The sequence below is a fragment of the Acinonyx jubatus genome, chromosome B1 (genome assembly GCF_027475565.1).
Source record: "Acinonyx jubatus isolate Ajub_Pintada_27869175 chromosome B1, VMU_Ajub_asm_v1.0, whole genome shotgun sequence".
Lineage (NCBI taxonomy): Eukaryota > Metazoa > Chordata > Mammalia > Carnivora > Felidae > Acinonyx > Acinonyx jubatus.
The window spans coordinates 67,423,140-67,441,928 of NC_069382.1; the positions used below are offsets into that span (position 1 = coordinate 67,423,140).

The 18,789-nt window shown below is 40.0% G+C and overlaps 1 protein-coding gene across 7 annotated transcripts in view; it reads right to left on the bottom strand.

The window, feature by feature from the left end:
- FNIP2 (folliculin interacting protein 2) overlaps positions 1-18,789 on the bottom strand; it is a 126,930-nt gene that overhangs the window by 40,362 nt on the left and 67,779 nt on the right. For 4 of the 7 annotated variants that reach the window (XM_027068194.2, XM_027068215.2, XM_015063687.3 and 1 more), the window contains exons 3-9: positions 18,329-18,469; positions 15,252-15,352; positions 15,077-15,148; positions 13,441-13,541; positions 13,179-13,268; positions 11,532-11,603; positions 2,297-2,426 (exon numbers count right to left, since the gene is read on the bottom strand). In XM_027068194.2, the coding sequence (XP_026923995.1) occupies positions 2,297-2,426; positions 11,532-11,603; positions 13,179-13,268; positions 13,441-13,541; positions 15,077-15,148; positions 15,252-15,352; positions 18,329-18,469 (707 nt within the window). The other 3 variants (XM_027068209.2, XM_015063688.3, XM_027068222.2) reach the window with 2 other exon arrangements.

Sequence of the window (18,789 nt, forward strand, 5' to 3'; positions counted from 1 at the left end):
AGAGAAGGCAAGCAGAGGAGAGGGGAAAGGGAGAGGGAGAGAGAGAATCCCAAGTAAACTCCATGCTCAGCACACAGCCTGTTGCAGGGCTCGACTCCATGACCCTGGGATCATGACCTGAACGAAAATCAAGAGTTGGATGCTCAAGCCACTAAGCCACAGAGGCGCCCCTGGGGGCATTGTCATTTTTGAACTAAAAATACTTATTTTAGTTGTAAGTTCATTAGAGATTCTTTAGTTTCTAAAGCCAGATCTCAATTCAAATTAGAATGTTGAAGAATTTTTAGAGGAGTGAGTTGGAGAATGCTATTCAACTTGAGATTTAATCCTGAAGGGATGGAAAAACATTTTTAGTAAAGAGAAGCATAGTGGCGCCTGGGTGACTCAGTTGAGTGTCCGACTTCAGCTCAGGTCATGATCTCACAGTCTGTGAGTTCAAGCCCCACGTCAGGCTCTGTGCTGACAGCTCAGAGCCTGAAGCCTGCTTCGGATTCTGTCTCTCTCTCCCTCTCTCTCTGGCCCTCCTCCACCCATGCTCTGTCTCTCTCTCAAAAATAAATAAATGTTAAAAAAATTAAGAAAAAAAAAGAGATGCATAAAGCGGAAGATTTCTCAAGACCCGTCATTCTCTTCAATCACAGAAGCTGCTGTAATGGCAGGGAGGGAGGTGGGATGCCTTCTTTTGACAACTGTAGTGATGGTAATGATAATGATGGCAATAAGTGCAAATAAGTCATCCTGACTAGTATTTTCTTTCCCATGTCTTGTCTTAGCTTGACTTGACTTGCTGTATCTCATTTAATTCTCCCAACAACACCATGAGGCTGGTACTAGCACAAATAAGGCAGATGCCGAAGCAACACTTTGAATCCAGACTAATTCACTGTCACGTACACCTAGTGAGTGGCAGAGCTAGGACTTGTCCTCACACCAAAGTCCGCCATTCCACTCAAAGTCCACCAACCACCAAACAGTTTCTCAGCGAGTGAAGCAGCTATATGTTTTTCTCTTGGCTGAGCTTGCTAGGATTGTGAGAATAACAGAAGAGAGGCAAGCAGCCTGACATGTGCTATACACACACCCTAACCCTTGTTTCTCAGCTTGTTCTTTAAGTGCCATCTCCTCCATGCATGGCTCTGCCATGCCCCCCATGACCACCAGCAGGTATTCTCTCCCTCCTCTGAGTCCCAAAGTGCTTTATGCCCTGCCCATGGCATTTATAGTTTAACATCTTTATTAAAAAATTTTGATGTCTATTTATTTATTTTGAGAGAGGGAGCATGCACAAGCAGGGTAGGGGCAGAGAAAGAGAGAGAGAGAGAAAGAGAAAGAGAGAGACAGGGAGGGAGGGAGGGAGGGAGAGAAAATGCCACGCAGGCTCCATGCTGTCAGCACAGAGTCCAAAGTGGAGCTCAAACTCAAGAACCGTGAGATCATGACCTGAGCCAAAATCAAGAGTCGGACACTTAACTGACTAAGCCACCCAAGAGCCCCTACAGTTTAACGTCTTTATGCCATTATTTATGTGCATATCGCCTTCCCTACCAGTCAACAAACTATACTAGTAGTTCACAAATGCAGGCATGTAACTGAATCATCTTTACACCTTCACAGATCCCTACACATGGTGATTACTAGCGAACTCACTAAATCAACCAATTTACATGTGAATTTTTATAGGTACAATCTATACTAATTCCCTTTAAGGTTTTGGGTTGTAGGAAGAAGAAAGTGGAAGCTATTGATGTAACATCATAACGAGCCAACAATGTGTATTTTGCAAAACAACTAAACTTCAGAACTAAAATTCAACTGCAATGAAGGCAGAATATACCTCGAGGCCATCTTTATAATCAGAGTCGTGACCACTCAGTTTAAGAACTTAAGTTTTATGAAAAGAGTATGTCCCAATCCTTGAGTTCACAGGTTTCCAAAGACCACACTGGTGTCACAGTAAGCCAAGGAAGAGATTTATTCCACCCCTCTAGCTCCCAAAAGCTGTATCTGGAAGGGAGCCAATTCAAAGAGAGAGCACACTCACCTTAAATAACACCAAGTCTAGCTCGTACACGGCACAATGACCCAGATTATTCCCCAGTGTCTTCCAAACCAGATTGCTGTTTGGCTTCTATATTTATTCTTTTTATAAAACTTATCACTTGCAAATTTTCAGCCTAAGCTGAAGCTAACCAAGAGGTCTTAGTTCTTTTTCCACTGACAACAGGTGAGTACTGCCAGTTTGTTCGAGCTGCCTGCAACTAGTACCTTTCTCGGCAAGAGCAAACTTGCAACTCACCTCCTTGGAATGATGCCATTTTCCAAACTTGTCGTCTGACTTCGAAGCCAGCGGCGCTGGTAACTACTGGAAGAGGATGTGGAGGAGCTTGGAGATGGAAAAGGCGTAATCAAAAGGCTGCTAAGTGAGGCTGTGGGGAAGAAAATTTGAAAGTTCAAAGTCCAGGTAAATGAATCCTCTCGTAGCTACACAACATACATGCCAAGTGACCTAAATTTTCGGGTTCTACCAGCCATATCCAGCAGGGGGAGACTATGACTTCTCTCTTACAAAGAAAACATCCTTTAAAAAGGAAAATAAATTTAAAAAATAGGGATTACAGACATAGCAACTGCATCAATCACGAGGCCCCACATTAAAAAGGCAACATAATTAATACTAACTTCATAATGTAAATGCAGATTTCCAGGACAACGGTTCACACAGCATCATTGTTATACACCTGATAACTAATGTCATATACAATGTTTATGGACATATATTTTCTCCTCTTAACTACTTCTTCATTCTCTATTTTGAGGTGAAATCTAGGCAAATAAGTGGTTCCTCCACATAGTATCCTCTCTCCAATCCCCTATCTCCAAATACACAATACATATTTATGCTCCTTCCCTCCAGCAACCAGCTCCCCATTGCCACTTCCTTGGCTGTGAAAAAGCAACCTCTAGTCTTAAATATATTTTCTGCTTGGATTACTTTTTTGCCTCAGAGCCTCTCTCTGCTTCTTTCGTCTACAAAGTATTAAATGCCTGCACTTAGGCTCTCAGTGTGAGCTGACATGCCAGCCCAGACTTCTTTAACAGGCAGGGAGGGACCCGTCCCTTTCAGGGTAGGCAAAGGCATTCTTACAAAGCAGAGCTGCTTGATGGAGGTCTACTCGTTTGGAAGAATGAAAGAAGATAGACTCTTTTACTTTCCTTGGGCTAAGGAATTAGACACTGAAAAGTCAGTCCAGTGGAAAAGAAAATGGGGTGCTATGTTGAAAGCTGGTCAATGTTTTCAGAAGCAGATCACAGGACAAAGGAAATTGATTTCAGGACACATAATATATTATGCTCATGGATATCACTTGATAAGGCAATTTCCCATATAAAGTTTTACATTTTAATTTATGCTTTCATAGGCAGATGTAAATAACCTGACTCCCTGACCCGATTTCTTAAATACCCCAGGAGTTACTTGGCTGTTAGTCAATAATCAGTCAGCAAATGCTGGAGTGTGTACAATGTGCCAGGTGTTGCGTGTAGCAACTGGGATACACTGGTGGACAAGACAGACACACATCCGCCTGCGTGGAGCTTCAAACCTACATGAATAGCAATGAACTTGCCAGGCTACAGAATTAGATGCAAAACAACTCAAGGTTCTTTGCACAGCAGAGGTGCGTGACATGGTTTTCTTCTAATTTAGTCACTACTCATAACAAATGTGTTTGGTACATCTAAATCAGCTTTGCATCCCTGTATCCAGCCAGGACAGCTCCTTGAACACAACAGGCAATAAATCGTTAGTGAACGTATGGCACTTCTTCACTAAAGTATCACCCAGATGTGGCTGGCCCCAACAGGCTTGCCTCTGTTCTGACCTGGTTTCACCCTGAGGCTGGACTTAACTGCCCAAAGTCAAATCCTTATTTGAAATATCAGTGGTGGGTAATTTTCCTGACAATGTCGAAGGGAGATAGAAGAGAGTTTTTCCTCAAAATCACACAAAACTACTTAATAAAAAAGTCCCAATTAGACATTTGTGCCACATCCTCAAGCTCTAAAAGTCCCCCATAAGGTACACAAACTCTTCATTCCCTATTCCTAAATCTTCAGGGTCCCCTGTCTCTCCCTGACTTATGCTGATCAATTCAACTTCTTGGCAGGTGGAGGACAGGGCTGAGGGGCAGTACTTGTTTCATAAACATTTTTTTCCCTGTCACAGAGGCAAGATGGAGATGACTCTGAGGGCCAAATTTATTCTGGAAATTAAAGGTATAGCTATACAATTCAGTTTAGTAAACTGAGTAAAAGCCCAGGCTCCTGGTTCAAATCCTACCTCTGCTACTCACCAGTTGTTACATGTAACACTTGGGCAGTTTACTTAAACTGTTAGCTTTCTCATGTGTAAAATGAGGACAGTAAAATACCACACCTCAGTATTTTCCATGAGAACTACAATCTGCTAGTGAATTGTGAATTATTTAGTGAACTGACACCACCATTAAAAAAAAAAAAAAGTGGGCGCCTGAGTGGCTCATTTGGTTAAGCATCTGGCTCTTGATTTCAACTCAGGTCATGATCTCACAGTTCGTGAGATGGAACCCCACACTGGGCTCTGTACTGACAGCGCGAAGCCTGCTTGGGGTTCTCTCTCTCTCTCTCTCTCTCTCTCTCTCTCTCTCTCTCTCTCTCTCTCCCCTGCTTGTGCATTCTCCCTCAAAATAAATATACTTAAAAAAGATAAAAAATTAAAAAGAAAAAACACAAGAGTATATTGCAGTGCTATTAACTGATGAAACTTTTGTTACGTATAAAGATGTTTGTTACTGGATCATAACATAAAATGCATTAATTAGCATGAACTTCAGACAAAAGAGAAGTTTGAAAAGCAGTGACCTATTTCATAAGGTTCCTGTGAGGATTAAACAAATCAATACATGCAAAATACTTATTAGCCCCCACAATAAATGCTGGCTATTTACTCCCTCTGATAATTCTTGGAACAGGAAAGCTAAGTATACAACATTTTGGAGTACTAAAATGTTATTAGTTCTGATTAGTTGATTATGAAAACAACCTAGGATTTGTAATAGACATGTGAAAGGGAAGGGAAACAATTAAAAAAATAAAACACAGAAGAGAATAATCCTTTCTCATAAAATACCGAATAAAATTTTTTATGGTATATAAGTGAAATATTAAGCTAAAGTGCTGGCTTAGTGCTATCAAGCATTTCCTTATCAAAATATGTTAATACTATTTAATATGATTTTTATGTTAAAGTACTATGGTATATCATTGTCGATCACACACAATAGGAAGCTATTAATATAGTTAATAACTCTCAAATGGAAGAACAGCCCTAATTTTGGTCTACAACTCATTGCCATTTTCATGAGAAAAGGGTGGATTCAGATAACTGTTTCATTAACGTTTAATGCATTTGGTAGTTGGCTAGCTAGACTCTTCTGTCTCTTCTGCAGCTTGGACTGGCACGGGTCTATGTGTATTTGGAAACAATCCCATCATAGTGAGAAGACTAAGTTAATGTGATTAGGCCCCTTATTTCCTCTCCAAGTGCATCTTATACCACCCGCCCTTACTACATTCCAGCCTCCTTGCTATTCCTTATACACAAAGCTCCAAAGCCTGTTTCCACTCTCGGTTTCTGCACTAGCTGTTCCATGCCCAAAATGCTCTTTGCTCTGATCTTCATGGCAATCCAGTCAGCTGAACATTTCACCTTCTTGGAGAGGCCTCCCACGAGCACCCCATATGTTCTACTTTTCCTCAGTGTAAGTGCTTGTCTACATTTTACTATCTATTATCTGTGTTTCCTCTATTAAATATAAACTCCATGAGATCATGGATCAAGATGATCCCTGATCTATCCCCATATCCTACGAAAACGCCTGGCACGTAAGTTGCTCAAGAAATATTGCTGCATGAAGAGTGAGCAAATGGTTATGGGAAGAACAACGATGTCTGTCTCAATTGGTAATTATGACAGAAACAAAGCATTAGGGAGGCAAATTTCTACAGAGAATTCAAAGTGTGAGTTCGTTAAAAGTTTCCTGCGGTCAAAGCTGTATGCAGAGCACATGGATTTTCTCTTTTTCCTCCCTACCCTCATTTCAAAACATTCTTTTGTTGTTGTTGTCGTTTTGTGGTGGTAGTGGAGGTGGTGATGGTGATGGACAGCAGTAGTACAGCTCTGACCCTGAACACTTTTTATATTTGGCACAGAGGGCACTACATCCAAAACATAGCAATCATCTTTTTTTGCTGTAACACTGATGGTACTTCGCTTAGAGTTTTTGCTTCAACACTTGAAAAATACAAGGTTCCTTAAAGTGTACCAGTTGTATTTCTCATTACAAAGGAACAGAAGCATTTTCAAAGGTCAATTAATAGAGCTGTGATTATTGTCGGATAGGAAAATGCCATTTTCAATAAACCAAATAAATACATTAATTGGCAAATCAAATTTTAGTTAACACATCATAGTTACCAAACCACAGAGTGATTTTAAGACTATATGGGGTCCTCAAAAGTGTCCCAGGTCTTTTAAGTTTTAATAAAATTCCTATCAAGTTCCCTCAGTGAAAAGACAAAGAAAATGTCCTCACCACCACGATTTCAAAACACCTTAATTTTTTTTGTTTGTTTGTTTTGAGAGAGAGAGTGTGTGAGCAGGGAAGGGGCAGAAAGAGAGGGGGACAAATGATCTGAAGGAGCCTCCGTGCTGCCAGCAGTGAGGCTGACGTAGGGCTCGAACTCAAGAACTGGGAGATCATGACCTGAGCCAAAGTCCAACATTCAACAGACTGAGCCACCCAGGTGCCCCCAAACACGTTAATTTTTAAAAATAGAGAATTTTTTAGGGTAGCTTTAGGTTCATAGAAAAACTTAGTGGAAGGTACAGAGCTTGGTCCATATAGCCCCTGCTGTCACATACACAGAGCCTGCCCCATGATGAATATCACACACCAGAGTGCTACACTTGATACAGCTGATGAACCAACACTCAAACAAAATCATCAGCCAGAATCCATAGTTCACCACAGACTTCACTCTTAGTGTTGTACTTTGAGTTCCAACAAACGTGTACTGACATGTACCGTCTACTACAGTATCAATGAAAGAAAATATTTTCAGTTCCCTAAAAACCCTCTGTGCTCCATCTACTCATCCCTCCCTGCCCCTGTCCCCACTCCTGGTAACCACTGATCTTTTTACTGTCTCTATAATTTTGCCTTTTCCAGATGTCACACAGTTTAACTCCTATAATAGGTAAGTCTTCTCAGCTCAGCTTCTTACACTTAGCCATATGATTTAAGTTTCTCTCATATTTTGTCCCAGTTTGATAGCTCATTCCTTTTTAGCACTGAATAATATTTCATTGAAAGCACCTTAAATTTTAATTCCTTAGTTAGGATATAAACTCTAGCCGAGCCTTGGTGATCAAGCCTCTACAATTATGTGCCAAGTTATTTAACCTTTGTATGCCTTTTAATTCATAGTCTGTAGTCTAAGAATGAAGTGCCTACAAAGACTTTTGCAAAGAATAAAAATTCTCTTGGTTCTTTGCTCTTCCATATAAGTGAGAGTTATTTTGTCTGGCTTCACAGGGGAAGGTCTTGTTTTAATAAAGTTTTAAAATCTCTCTATAACTGTATCACACATCTTTGTTTAGAATTATTCTAGATCCCTAGTTTGGGATGCTATCTGCATTACTTTTTTATTCTAATTTTTCTTAAACGGGTAATAAGAATGCAAATGTAGAAAGGGAAAAGCTAAAGCAAAAGAGTCAGCAAATTTGTGAAATGGAAAACAAACATTCATGCCAGGAGAATAACCAAAGGTCTGACTTAAAATATGAGAAGTATAAAGAAATGAAGAAATGGAGTTCTGTCCAAGCTACATTACAGACTGCCAAGTTCATATATAGAAGGCAAGGCAAAGCCCAAAGTAAAGGCTTGAGAGTAATGATGTAACAAGACATTTTTAGATTGGGACAGTTTCTTACATAGTCTGTGGAAAGAAGAATAAACCAAAAGTGCCAGTCCCCAGTGATCCCTGCCTCACACGCCAAAAAGGACAGTACTGACACAAAAGGGATCAGATGCCCACACCCTGAGTTGTAGGAGGCCCTGGTGCTGGGGAGCAGTTGGAGACCACAGCTCAGCAATTCTCTAGTCTGCACTTCTAGTCTCAGGTGGGCAGGGCAGAAAGCTCCAAACCTTATCTGAAGCCTGGAGGTGATGAGACAGTTTCACAACAATTTCCCAGGGGAGACAGAAAGTGAGTAGGAGATGATGTCCCAGCATCTCCTTGGGGCCTCCCATTCTCTTGTGTTCCCAGAGGAGCACAATCAGTACCGCCAAGACTCACATAAAGTGAGTTCAAGCCTTTGCCTACATTTATACACTCAAGGTCAATGGGATGCCACGGCCTTTCTCCCACACAGACAACAAACAAAGCAGTACCGTCCTTGACTCTTGCCACTCTTTACAAAGCACTCTATCAGTTAAATCAATGAAGAATTCAGATCCAAGTGGGATGTCATTTTGCATTATTCAATGGTGACACACGTTGTAAGAAATAGTCTGACTCCATTTTTTGATGTCTGACTGCTGATACCTTTTAAGCTTCTCCTCTCAAACCTCTTCCTTGTCTGCCCCACATCTGGGCAAGGTGAGGAGAAAGCCTAGAGGCTTTCTCCTTTGGAACCACTAGGAAGTTCAACCTGTGTGTGGAAGCCCTCACCCTGGCCCTACCCCCTAACCATCATAAAAACCTGAAGATCATCTCTTTTCCCTTTCTCTCAAGGCATTTTCTTTCTTTTATTTTTAATGTTTATTTATTTTGAGAGCAAGAATACGTGCACACGTGGGAAGGGGAGGGGCAGAGAGAGGGGCATGGAGACACAGATTCCAAAGCAGGCTCCAGGCTCCAATTTGCCAGCACAGAGCCCGACGTGGGGCTCGAACCCACAAACCATGAGATCATGACCTGAGCTGAAGTCAGACGCTTAACTGACTAAGCCACCCAGGCACCCCTCTCAAGTCATTTTCTGACCAGCTTGGGAAGCCCATCCTGCTCTCACCAGAAAGCGTCATTACGTGAGTGATAAATACTTTCATACCCTCTTGCATGTGTGTGGTGTCATTAGTCTCGACATCCAAACCAAATTTGGGGTGGGGTCCACCCTGTACCTGCAGAGTGGCCAAAACACATGTCCTAGTTGAATACTACGATGATGTGTATTCTTACACTGAAGGTTCATTTCAAAACACTTGAATAAAAATGTTTGAGAATACATGTTAAAGTTTTTCTCATACTGATCTTCTGCCTATTTTACTACTTTTTTTAAAGTCAATTTATTTATTTTGAGAGTGAAAGAGAGAGAGAAAGCATGTGCATAAGTGGGGAAGGGAAAGAGAAAGGGAGAGAGAATCTCAAGCAGGCTCTGCTCTGTTGCTCTCAGCAGGGAACCTGAGGCAGGGCTTGAACTCAAGAACTGTGAGATCATGACTTGAGCCGAAGTCAGATGCTTAACTGACTGAGCCACCCAGGTGCCCCATGAGAAATTTCTTTTTAAAAGGAAGCTTCCTTGAGCTGATTTTACTGGGAATTTGCTTGTTGAGTATTGAAAATAAAATCAGAGGAAGAAAGGTGTCTGTGGAGGTAAATCCGTCCACCTCTGCGGGAGGACCTGCCAGTCACCCTCTCTTCTGTCCTAGAGTCAGGCTGATCTAGATTTTATCTTAGCTACCCCTTCTCTCATTCCTTCAAGGCTTAAACTTTTCTAATACTGTTTTTAAGATCTCTCGGTTTCTGCCTTTGTACATGATTCCACTACGATTTTTGATTTGTGGTTTAGATCTGAGGTAGATTCTGTGCTGTAGAAGAAGGGCAGTGAAGCAGTGATCTGGAAATGGAGGCCTTGGAGGAGTGTGGGTTTTTTTGCCTGATGCACACATCAGACACGCAGCCTCTGCCTTCCACTAAAGACTAAGAGCACCCCCACTGGTTTTACCAGTGATACAGGACACCTTCACCAAACAGGCCAGCCAGCCAGTGCCTCAGATGCCTTTCTTCCTTGCCTTCCTTTCATTTCTGTGTCCATCTCTGGCCCTTAGACACACCTCAAAGGAGTCCTCATGTTCCTTTTGTGTGGTACCAGGGTCCTTCATCCCACTCGGTACAACTCTGCTCCTGAGTTATTAAATGAAATGTCATTTGTTACTGAATCCCCTTCCTTTGTTTATGTATGTCATGTATAAAGTACACCGGATTTTATTTATGATGAAATAAAAACAATTGATTGCTTTTGGTCTTCATAATCTTTTTTTGTAAACTTGAGCATTGAGCCATTGGTCAGAAATGTAACTCCTGCTGCTTAGACTTGTATCATTTTCATTTAAAGCAATTTTTGTACAAACATGAAATCTGAGAAGGTAAAGAGTAACTCATGAAATGCTAAAGAGAACACTGTTTTTAAATTTTAAATTTGATTTGTATTCAATGGTCTTAGGAGAATTTCCCCATTCCTTAGGGGGTGCTGTCAGCATTCTCTACTAGAGGAGTAGCTGAGCTTTGAGTTACATCAGTGCATCAGTACATCAGTTCCTCAAAGGCTGTGAATGTGTACTGAAGATCTTAACGTCCCAAAGCTCAGCTCCCTGCCCTGGTAGGGCCCACCTGAACAGGGCTGGCTGGCACTGGAGCTAGTTTCGTTAGGGTTGAATTTCAAGGCAAGAAGAAATGGGTACCACCATGGAACCAAAATCACTCTCAGTCAAAATTGCTGTCTTAGGGGCGCCTGGGTGGCTCAGTCAGTCTGACTGGCTCAGGTCACGATCTCAGTTTGTGGGCTCCAGTCCTGCGTCAGGCTCTGTGCTGACAGATCGGAACCTGGAGCCTGGAGCCTGCTTTGGATTCTGTGTCTCCCTCTCTTTCTGCCCCTTCCCCCATTTGCACTCTGTCTCTCTCTCAAAAATAAATAAACATTAAAAAAAATTTTTTAATTAAAAAAAAAGAAATTTCTCAAATACAATAGAGTCTCATATGAGTTTAGGTTTAGAAAAAACTAGTCCATGTTGTACAATCACTCCTAGATGCTGTATATCAACGTTCTGGATCTTCAGACACATGAGACTACCTTAGAATATGGAAAAGGAGGGGCGTCTGGGTGGCTCAATCAGGGAAGCGTCTGACTTCGGCTCAGGTCATGATCTCACAGTTGGTGGGTTTGAGCCTCACATCAGGCTCTGTGCTGACAGCTCAGAGCCTAGAGCCTGCTTCGGATTCTGTGTCTCCTTCTCTCTCTGCCCCTTCCCTGCTTGCACTCTGTCTCTCTCTCTCAAATATAAATAAATATTTAATAATTAAAAAAAAAAAAAAAAAGAATATGGCAAAGGAAAAAACCCAGAAGGCGAGACCTGTCTTCTATTTTCCCACCTACTTCATCATTACAGATAGTTCACTCTATCAACTAAACATATAAAAGGAAGTGCAAATACCTGATCTAGCAATACCGCTGTCCCGGTCTTCATTCTGTCCTCTGCTTGGCATGTCAACTGGAGTGCTATGTGCTAAGATAAAGGCAAAAGGTAACAATGTTATTGAACTTCCAAAGAAGGCCTTGTTTAAAAGCCACTACAGTAATTTTTACATTGCAAAGTAGGCTACAGATGGTTGGCATACGTGTATATATGAAAATTAACGAGAAAGCAAAATTAAATACATAAAACACAATGGTGAGAGTAAAAACAGAACCAAGTAATTACCTGTCTTTACCCTACTGTAGCATAAAAACTTGTTGGAGTGGTGCCTATTTCTAAAGCAAACTGAATAATAAACTATTCATGCAGTTGATAAAATGAACAAACATTCTCAGGCAGATACTTCCAGCCACTGTCCTCATCATTAGTAATATTTAAATAGCACTGTATTTTCAAAATGCTTTATAATCAGTTTTATTAGTAACTATAGGCAACTTAGGAAACAGAAATATCTGAATACCATTTCATAAATTTAAAAAATGTTTCTGTTTATAACCCACTCACTTGGCAGATAAAAACCCCTTCATTTTCAAATATTTCTTCCTCCATTTCTTTTCCATATACACCCAGTATCACTGTAGAGTTACTGAGAAAAATGAATATCCTGGCATGAATTTTAGAAAACACTCTAAAGTATTACAGACTTGTAGGAATGCTTCAGATTCATCATACATATTGAGCTAGAGGGTAGAGGACATATTGCTATAGGAAGCTTTACAATGTATGAGAAACCCAGGGCTCTGCCTGATTATTATACTTTCCAGATAGTTTTTGAAGACTGTTTATTTTCATAATTTTGAAGAGAGCATATAAACATGTTAGCCTCACTCTAAGTAGGTGGGAAGGTGTCACTTTCATCGGGGTGTCAGTTAACTAATAGAGCTTAGCACATTTCCAGCTACAAAGAACAGAATGAGGAATACCATTTGTCATAAACATAACCTTTAATGTTAGTAATGAAGATTCCCCACACTTGTTAATCATGCCAGACTTCAACAGACATTCAACAGTTTTAGCTAGCACGGCCAGTTAAATCTAAGAATTTACCTACCCAGAGAGACCGAGATGATTATACCTGTAAAGAACCTAGAAACTGCATTTAAACTACTTAAATGCTAGAGAGAGTAGGGGTGGAAAGTAGAGAGAGAGAGAGGGAGAGATGAGGTGGCTGAGGAAGAGAAAAAGAGAGAGAGGGAGAGAGAGAGAGAGAGGTCTTCCATGCTCTTATTAGGTGACTTTTGAAGAAACTCTGTGCAGGTGGGGATGCAGGTGACTAAATGGATAGAAGTATATACCATGGGAAAGGAAAACAGTTCAGACCTGAAGAGGCCCAGGAAAATCAGAAAATATAATCCTCTTAGAAACACTAAGGGCTCATTTCAGATCAAAATCAGCTTACACTGGGGTATTAGCAAAGACATTTACAATAGAAGTTCATTGGTGGAATTTTTCAAAACACCGTGAACTTGGCTGCATTTGAAACTATTATCTCAAGAGCCCCTTGGATTTCTAGAGAGGCACCAAACAGGATTTTTTTCTAAGAAACTGCACAGGAGTTATTACTAATGTGTGTGGGTCACACTGTTCTCAGCATTCCACACAAACCTGCAAAGAAAGAAGCGCTCCGGGTGAGCCGGAGAGGTCCTCCTTCAGCTACGCCCTGTAGCAGTTTGCTGCCGCATGCTTGCAGCAGACCTAGAGACAGAGACACACGGAAGAGGGCCAACAAAGTACACACACAAAAATAAACACAGATTAAAGATAATGCAAAAAAACAAAACAAAACAACAAACTCAAATAAAGCAAAACACACACCCACAATAGTGGTATTCAGAAAGAAAGAGCCCAGTTATGTGGCTGATTTTACCTAGGTTACTTCCAGTACGACAAGGACCCAAGTTATTCTGATTTGTGTTGAGTTTTCCCAAATTAGGATCCTGGTGGATGTATTCAAAGCTGTCTTGTAAGCTACATCCAGAGAAGGAGGGGAAAGGAGAGAGAGAAGAAAAATATCAAGAGATGAATAAGACTGTTTTCTAACAAACTCTCAAACACAGGCAACTTACCAGTTGTTCCAACTTTCCTTATAAATGAATAAAGTCTCATATCTACCAAAGGAAACTAAACTTTAGGGGAAAGGAAAAGACAAAAAAACTTTTTGAAGGCAGTCCAACCTATAAAACTAAACAACGTATTCCTAACAATTTTACATTATATAATGGGACATGGAACTCTACAAATTTGGCTTTGGTAACTGACACCTAGGATATCGCTACTCATTTCTAAATTGTGTTTTAGTAACTGACACTCAAGATGTTACTATTCATTTCAAGGGTAATTTCACATAAAACTTCAAAATGAAATTGAGCTGAACTCTCAGTTAACATCTATGAGCAATTTAGAAAGTTTTTCCAGGAGGAGGATATAACAGAAATTATGATTCCCATAGGAGTTTGACTTCACAACATCTAAGAGGTTAGAATTACTCATAGACACAAATGTGAGAGAAGCCAATTTTAATAATTTACTTGATTTATTAACAAGTAAAATAAATATCAAGACTTCAAGGAGAATACAACATTAATAGGGCCAAAATAATTTTTACTTAAATGTGAGCTCGATATTCTATCATAGGGAATTAGTGTATAACTGAAAGGGTCTGAAAAAGAGTATCTCACAAAAAAAAAAAAAAATCAATTCTCATATAGGCTTAAGTCATGCCAGACCAATGTTAAATGCTCAAACAAGTTAAATTCATTACTTTGTTGAAGAGTAAGCAGAATTACTCAAAGGTACCCAAATCTACAAAGAAAAATATTTTTAATTTCCCAAGATTATGAAAAAAGAACGGCCTTCATTTGGCCTCTAAGAATATCCCTTTAATTTATAACAAACTTCTTTCAAACTTACGAAAGTATAGCAAATGTTTTGTTTTATTCAAAAATGAAGCTTGAAATATTTCTGCTTGAAAAGTTCAAAGTGTATGAACAAATGTACCAGAATGAGAGTTAACATCAGTTTTCTTTGTCTACAAAGAAATATAAAATTAGAGGAGGAAAAAATTCAGGAGTGAAGATCAGGATATGGCCTGGTCCAGGTACCCACCAGTCATAGAGGCGACACTGACAGCTGAATAGATGGTGAGCACATATGACCCAGCCTGTCATACATGTGCCCCACAGCCTGAAAAAACTCACTATGTGCTTCATTTCCTTAGAAATAAATTAACTAGCCAACCAGTTTTTTTGTTTTTGTTTTTGTTTTTTTTAAGATAAAACAGCATTGGGAAATAAACAGTCATTTGTCTTTAAGGCCAGCTAATAAAGTCAAAGGCCTTTTCATATACATTATGTGCAGGAAAATGGCCATTTCTTTGTTAATGTGGACTCATCTCACTTCTTATTTCAAAAATATGTATGGCTCTCAAAGAACTACTCTTTCCAGAAACAGCCACTTAAAAAAATGGGGAGGGAGGGTGGATTGGTACAAAATCCCACACTTACTTATTTGTACTCCCACAGAAGCTTCCCATTCTAGCTGAGAACACCTTACTAATCATCAGTTGTGGAGGAGAACTAGAAGAAAAAAAAGAGAGAGAGAGAGAAAGTATTTTTGAATAAGAAAGCAGTTTCACCATTCCGTTTTTCACAAATAGTAGGAAAAGAAGCCCAAACTCACCGTATATAGTGTATCTTTAAAGTGGAGCCTTTGTAACTCATTGCAACCGAGCCAAACATCATTTCCCCTAGCATGTTGACATCAGAAGCGGGTCTTGTGTACTGCATACATTAAAGAAACCAAAATCAAAGTTAATATGTGGCACAACATGATGTGCGATGCAAAAGAAAATAACATTTGGGGCACCTGGGTGGCTCAGTCAGTTAAGCGTCTGACTTTGGCTCAGGTCATGATCTCATGGTTTGTGGGTTCGAGCCCTTTGCTGGGCTCTGTGCTGACAGCTCAGAGCGTGGAGCCTGCTTTGGATTCTGTGTCTCCCTCTTTCTCTGCCCCTCCCTTGCATGTGCTCTGTGTCTCAAAAATAAATAAACATAAAAAAAAAATTTTTTTTAAGAAAATAACATTTATTGATCTATGGGGTCCTTCTTTAGTTTATTAGCAGATAATTAAAACTATTTCTCAAAGCAGAAACTGATCATTTTACAGTCTTAATCCATAATGGTGATTGCCTATTTTTTCCCCATATTATTACTTATGTTCATGATTTTGTATACACAGTATCTTCATGTAGGATCCAAGTGTTTCATCAAAGATCGTTTTTAATCTTGCTATGAAAAATAAAGATTTTTATTATCTCCATTTATAAACTTTAAAGATTAAGTTCTGAAAAAAAAAGGGTAACTCTTTTCTTGGTACTATGCTAAGCAAATTAAGTCAGTCAGAGAAAGACATATCATATGATTTCACTCATATGTGGAATTTGATAAATTCAACAGATGAACATAGGGGAAGGGAGGGGAAAATAAGATAAAAACAGAGAGGGGGGGAAACCATAAGAGACTCTTAAATACAGAGAACAAACTGAGGGAGGTGGGGGGTTTGGGCTAAATGGTGATGGGCAATAAGGAGGGTGCTTTTCAGGATGAGCACTGGTGTCATATGTAAGAGATGAATCACTGGGTTCCACTCCTGAAGCCAAGACTACACTGTATGTTAACTTGAATTTAAATTTTAAAAAATAATAATTTCAAAATACATATATATATATATATATATATCTCCTGAATAAAAATACAGTTCAGCATTATTCACCTCAATAATTAATAGTGTTGAATGAAAATGCCAATTGGCAAAGGTAGGGTTTTGTGAGGGTCCAAAAGATGACAGATGGTCTGATACCTCTGAAGTTTTACAAAAAATATTTCAAAAACATCTGACCCCTGTACCTTCTGGCCAGTCTTTCTCATCCCTTTCGTCATCCAAAAGGGGGGCCTGTGCTACCTCCACTTTCCCAGGTCTCATCTGCTTGTTAACCTACCACAGCCTCATCTATTCAAACTGCTCTAGTAATGACTTCTGCCTTGCTGTCAAATCCAATGCACCCTTTCCAGTTTGCTTTCTTAAACATGTCTCATGGTATCTGGTGTTCTTATTTACCCTCCTTGTCAAATCTTCTTTCTTAGATCTTCCCTTGAACAGGATTGTTCCTCAGAGGACACTCCTACTCACCGTCTGCATTCTCAACCCCTCTTAGGATTTTGGTTATTCTTTACATAGGAATACTTCCCACATCTTTTATCTCCAGGTCCAGACCTCTCCCTGAACTCTAGAATCCTACATCCAAATGAATTCATTCAGGTATCATTATATGTATGTAAAGATAATGTAACACATATTATACAATAATGTATTATAACGATATGTGAATGAATGTATTTGGATGTAGGATTCTAGACACCTGATGAACATGATAGATGTGAATGTCAACCAAACTAGTGTGCTGCGGGCACCCCAGCACACCCTGACCAAGACAAAACAATGGTCCAGGATCCAGCCCATCCAGCCCTGCATTCTCTGCTAGCGTGCTTTCCATCCAAGCCAAAACATGGGAATCATTCTTAACACTGTCTTCTCAATCTTTTTTTTAAACTTCAAATCCACACACACACATTATATACACACAAGTACATGCACACACTAACAAACACATACACAACCTACTTATACATGTTTGCAGAGGAGGAAAGAGAAACAAATCTCTCAGCCTTGTTTAACGAGGCTCCTCTCTGTTTGGTTATAGCTCACGCCAACCTCTTCTCACTACATGCAGACAGAAACCAACTGTCTTTCACATTTTTTATTAATAACTTCCACCTACCGCCTCCATTTTATAATCTGCTTTTCCTTGGGGTACAGGGTCTATACGCCAATTGTGATTCTCAACTAGTTGAAAATTTCACTGTATACTTTTTAAATCACAAACCTCCTGGAAACTGAGGAGCACTGCGAAATAAGGGCAAATGTGTGGCACAAATCCTGAACATGAAATTAACAAAGTTCTATAGACCTGTGGCTGCTGGCAATTTACCCAGCTTTGCTTTTCCAGCAACATGGAAAATTCCACGAGTCAAAAAAGAAAAAAAAAATTGATACATTCTTCATCAGTTTATATCCTCCTGCTCTTCAGTATTTATGAAACATTTCTTCCCTTATTTCTAGTTAGCCAATATTTCTCAATAACCCACATCCCTATCCTTTACTCTCTCTCTCCCTCTCTCTCACACACACACACACACACACACACACACACACACACACACAGATGCCACTAGCCCTGTTATCCCTCACACTCAAGTTAGATCTTACCATTTCTTTCTAAACAAGATTTTCTTCCTCCTACTGGCAAGTGCTATTTTCTTAGGATGCCCATATACATTCCCAGAATCCTTAGAATTTTTATGCCAAAACTGGAAACTGTGTGTTTTAATCTAGTTCTAACAACAAAGAGAGCAAAACAAAAGCATTTACCTCATTTGCAATATGTCTTCCTCATTCATCATTATAATATAGAATTCTATATTATACTTGATCACCTCGACTCGGATACAGTTTTTATCGAGAGAGAAAAGCCAAAGTGTGAAAAGAGCACTGACAGGACACATTTAAGAGCACATTGTGGAATACTTATGCTCATGTCCCTGGAGTAGAATCCTCCAGCAGCTATTATTCCCTGTGGAGAAATCACAGTAAATGACTTCAGCCCCACGGGGCATCTGGTTGGGCAGGGATGGTTTTACCTGGTACTTTGGAAGCTGCTCCTTAGCATGTTGTAAAGATGCCCCGGAAGAACTATGGGAAGAGGTGCTGCTGCTGCTGCCACCGCCGCCGCTTCCTTGACAGCACTTGGCTGACATTTTAAGAGACACATCCTCTGTTTTCTGGGTTGACAGACAGGCAAGATAAGGGATTGCTAAGTATATCGGGCTTCCTCAGCACGCTTTTCATTGGGAACTTCTTTGTCAAATCATTCTGTTATGCTGTGCCTAAGCTGCACAGAAAACCAGAAGCTTTTTTTCCTTCTCTATGAGGACAAGAATGTGGTCCCTGGGGGTCTGAAGAAGGGTAACTAGACAGGAGATGGTGGTCTTGTAGTAGGACTATTCGCCATAAGTGATTCAACTGTTATTTACAGTTCAGTTCATAGATTTCATGGATTTCGACTCCTGAAATCGTCAGTGAGATCTGATCTCTCTGTTTG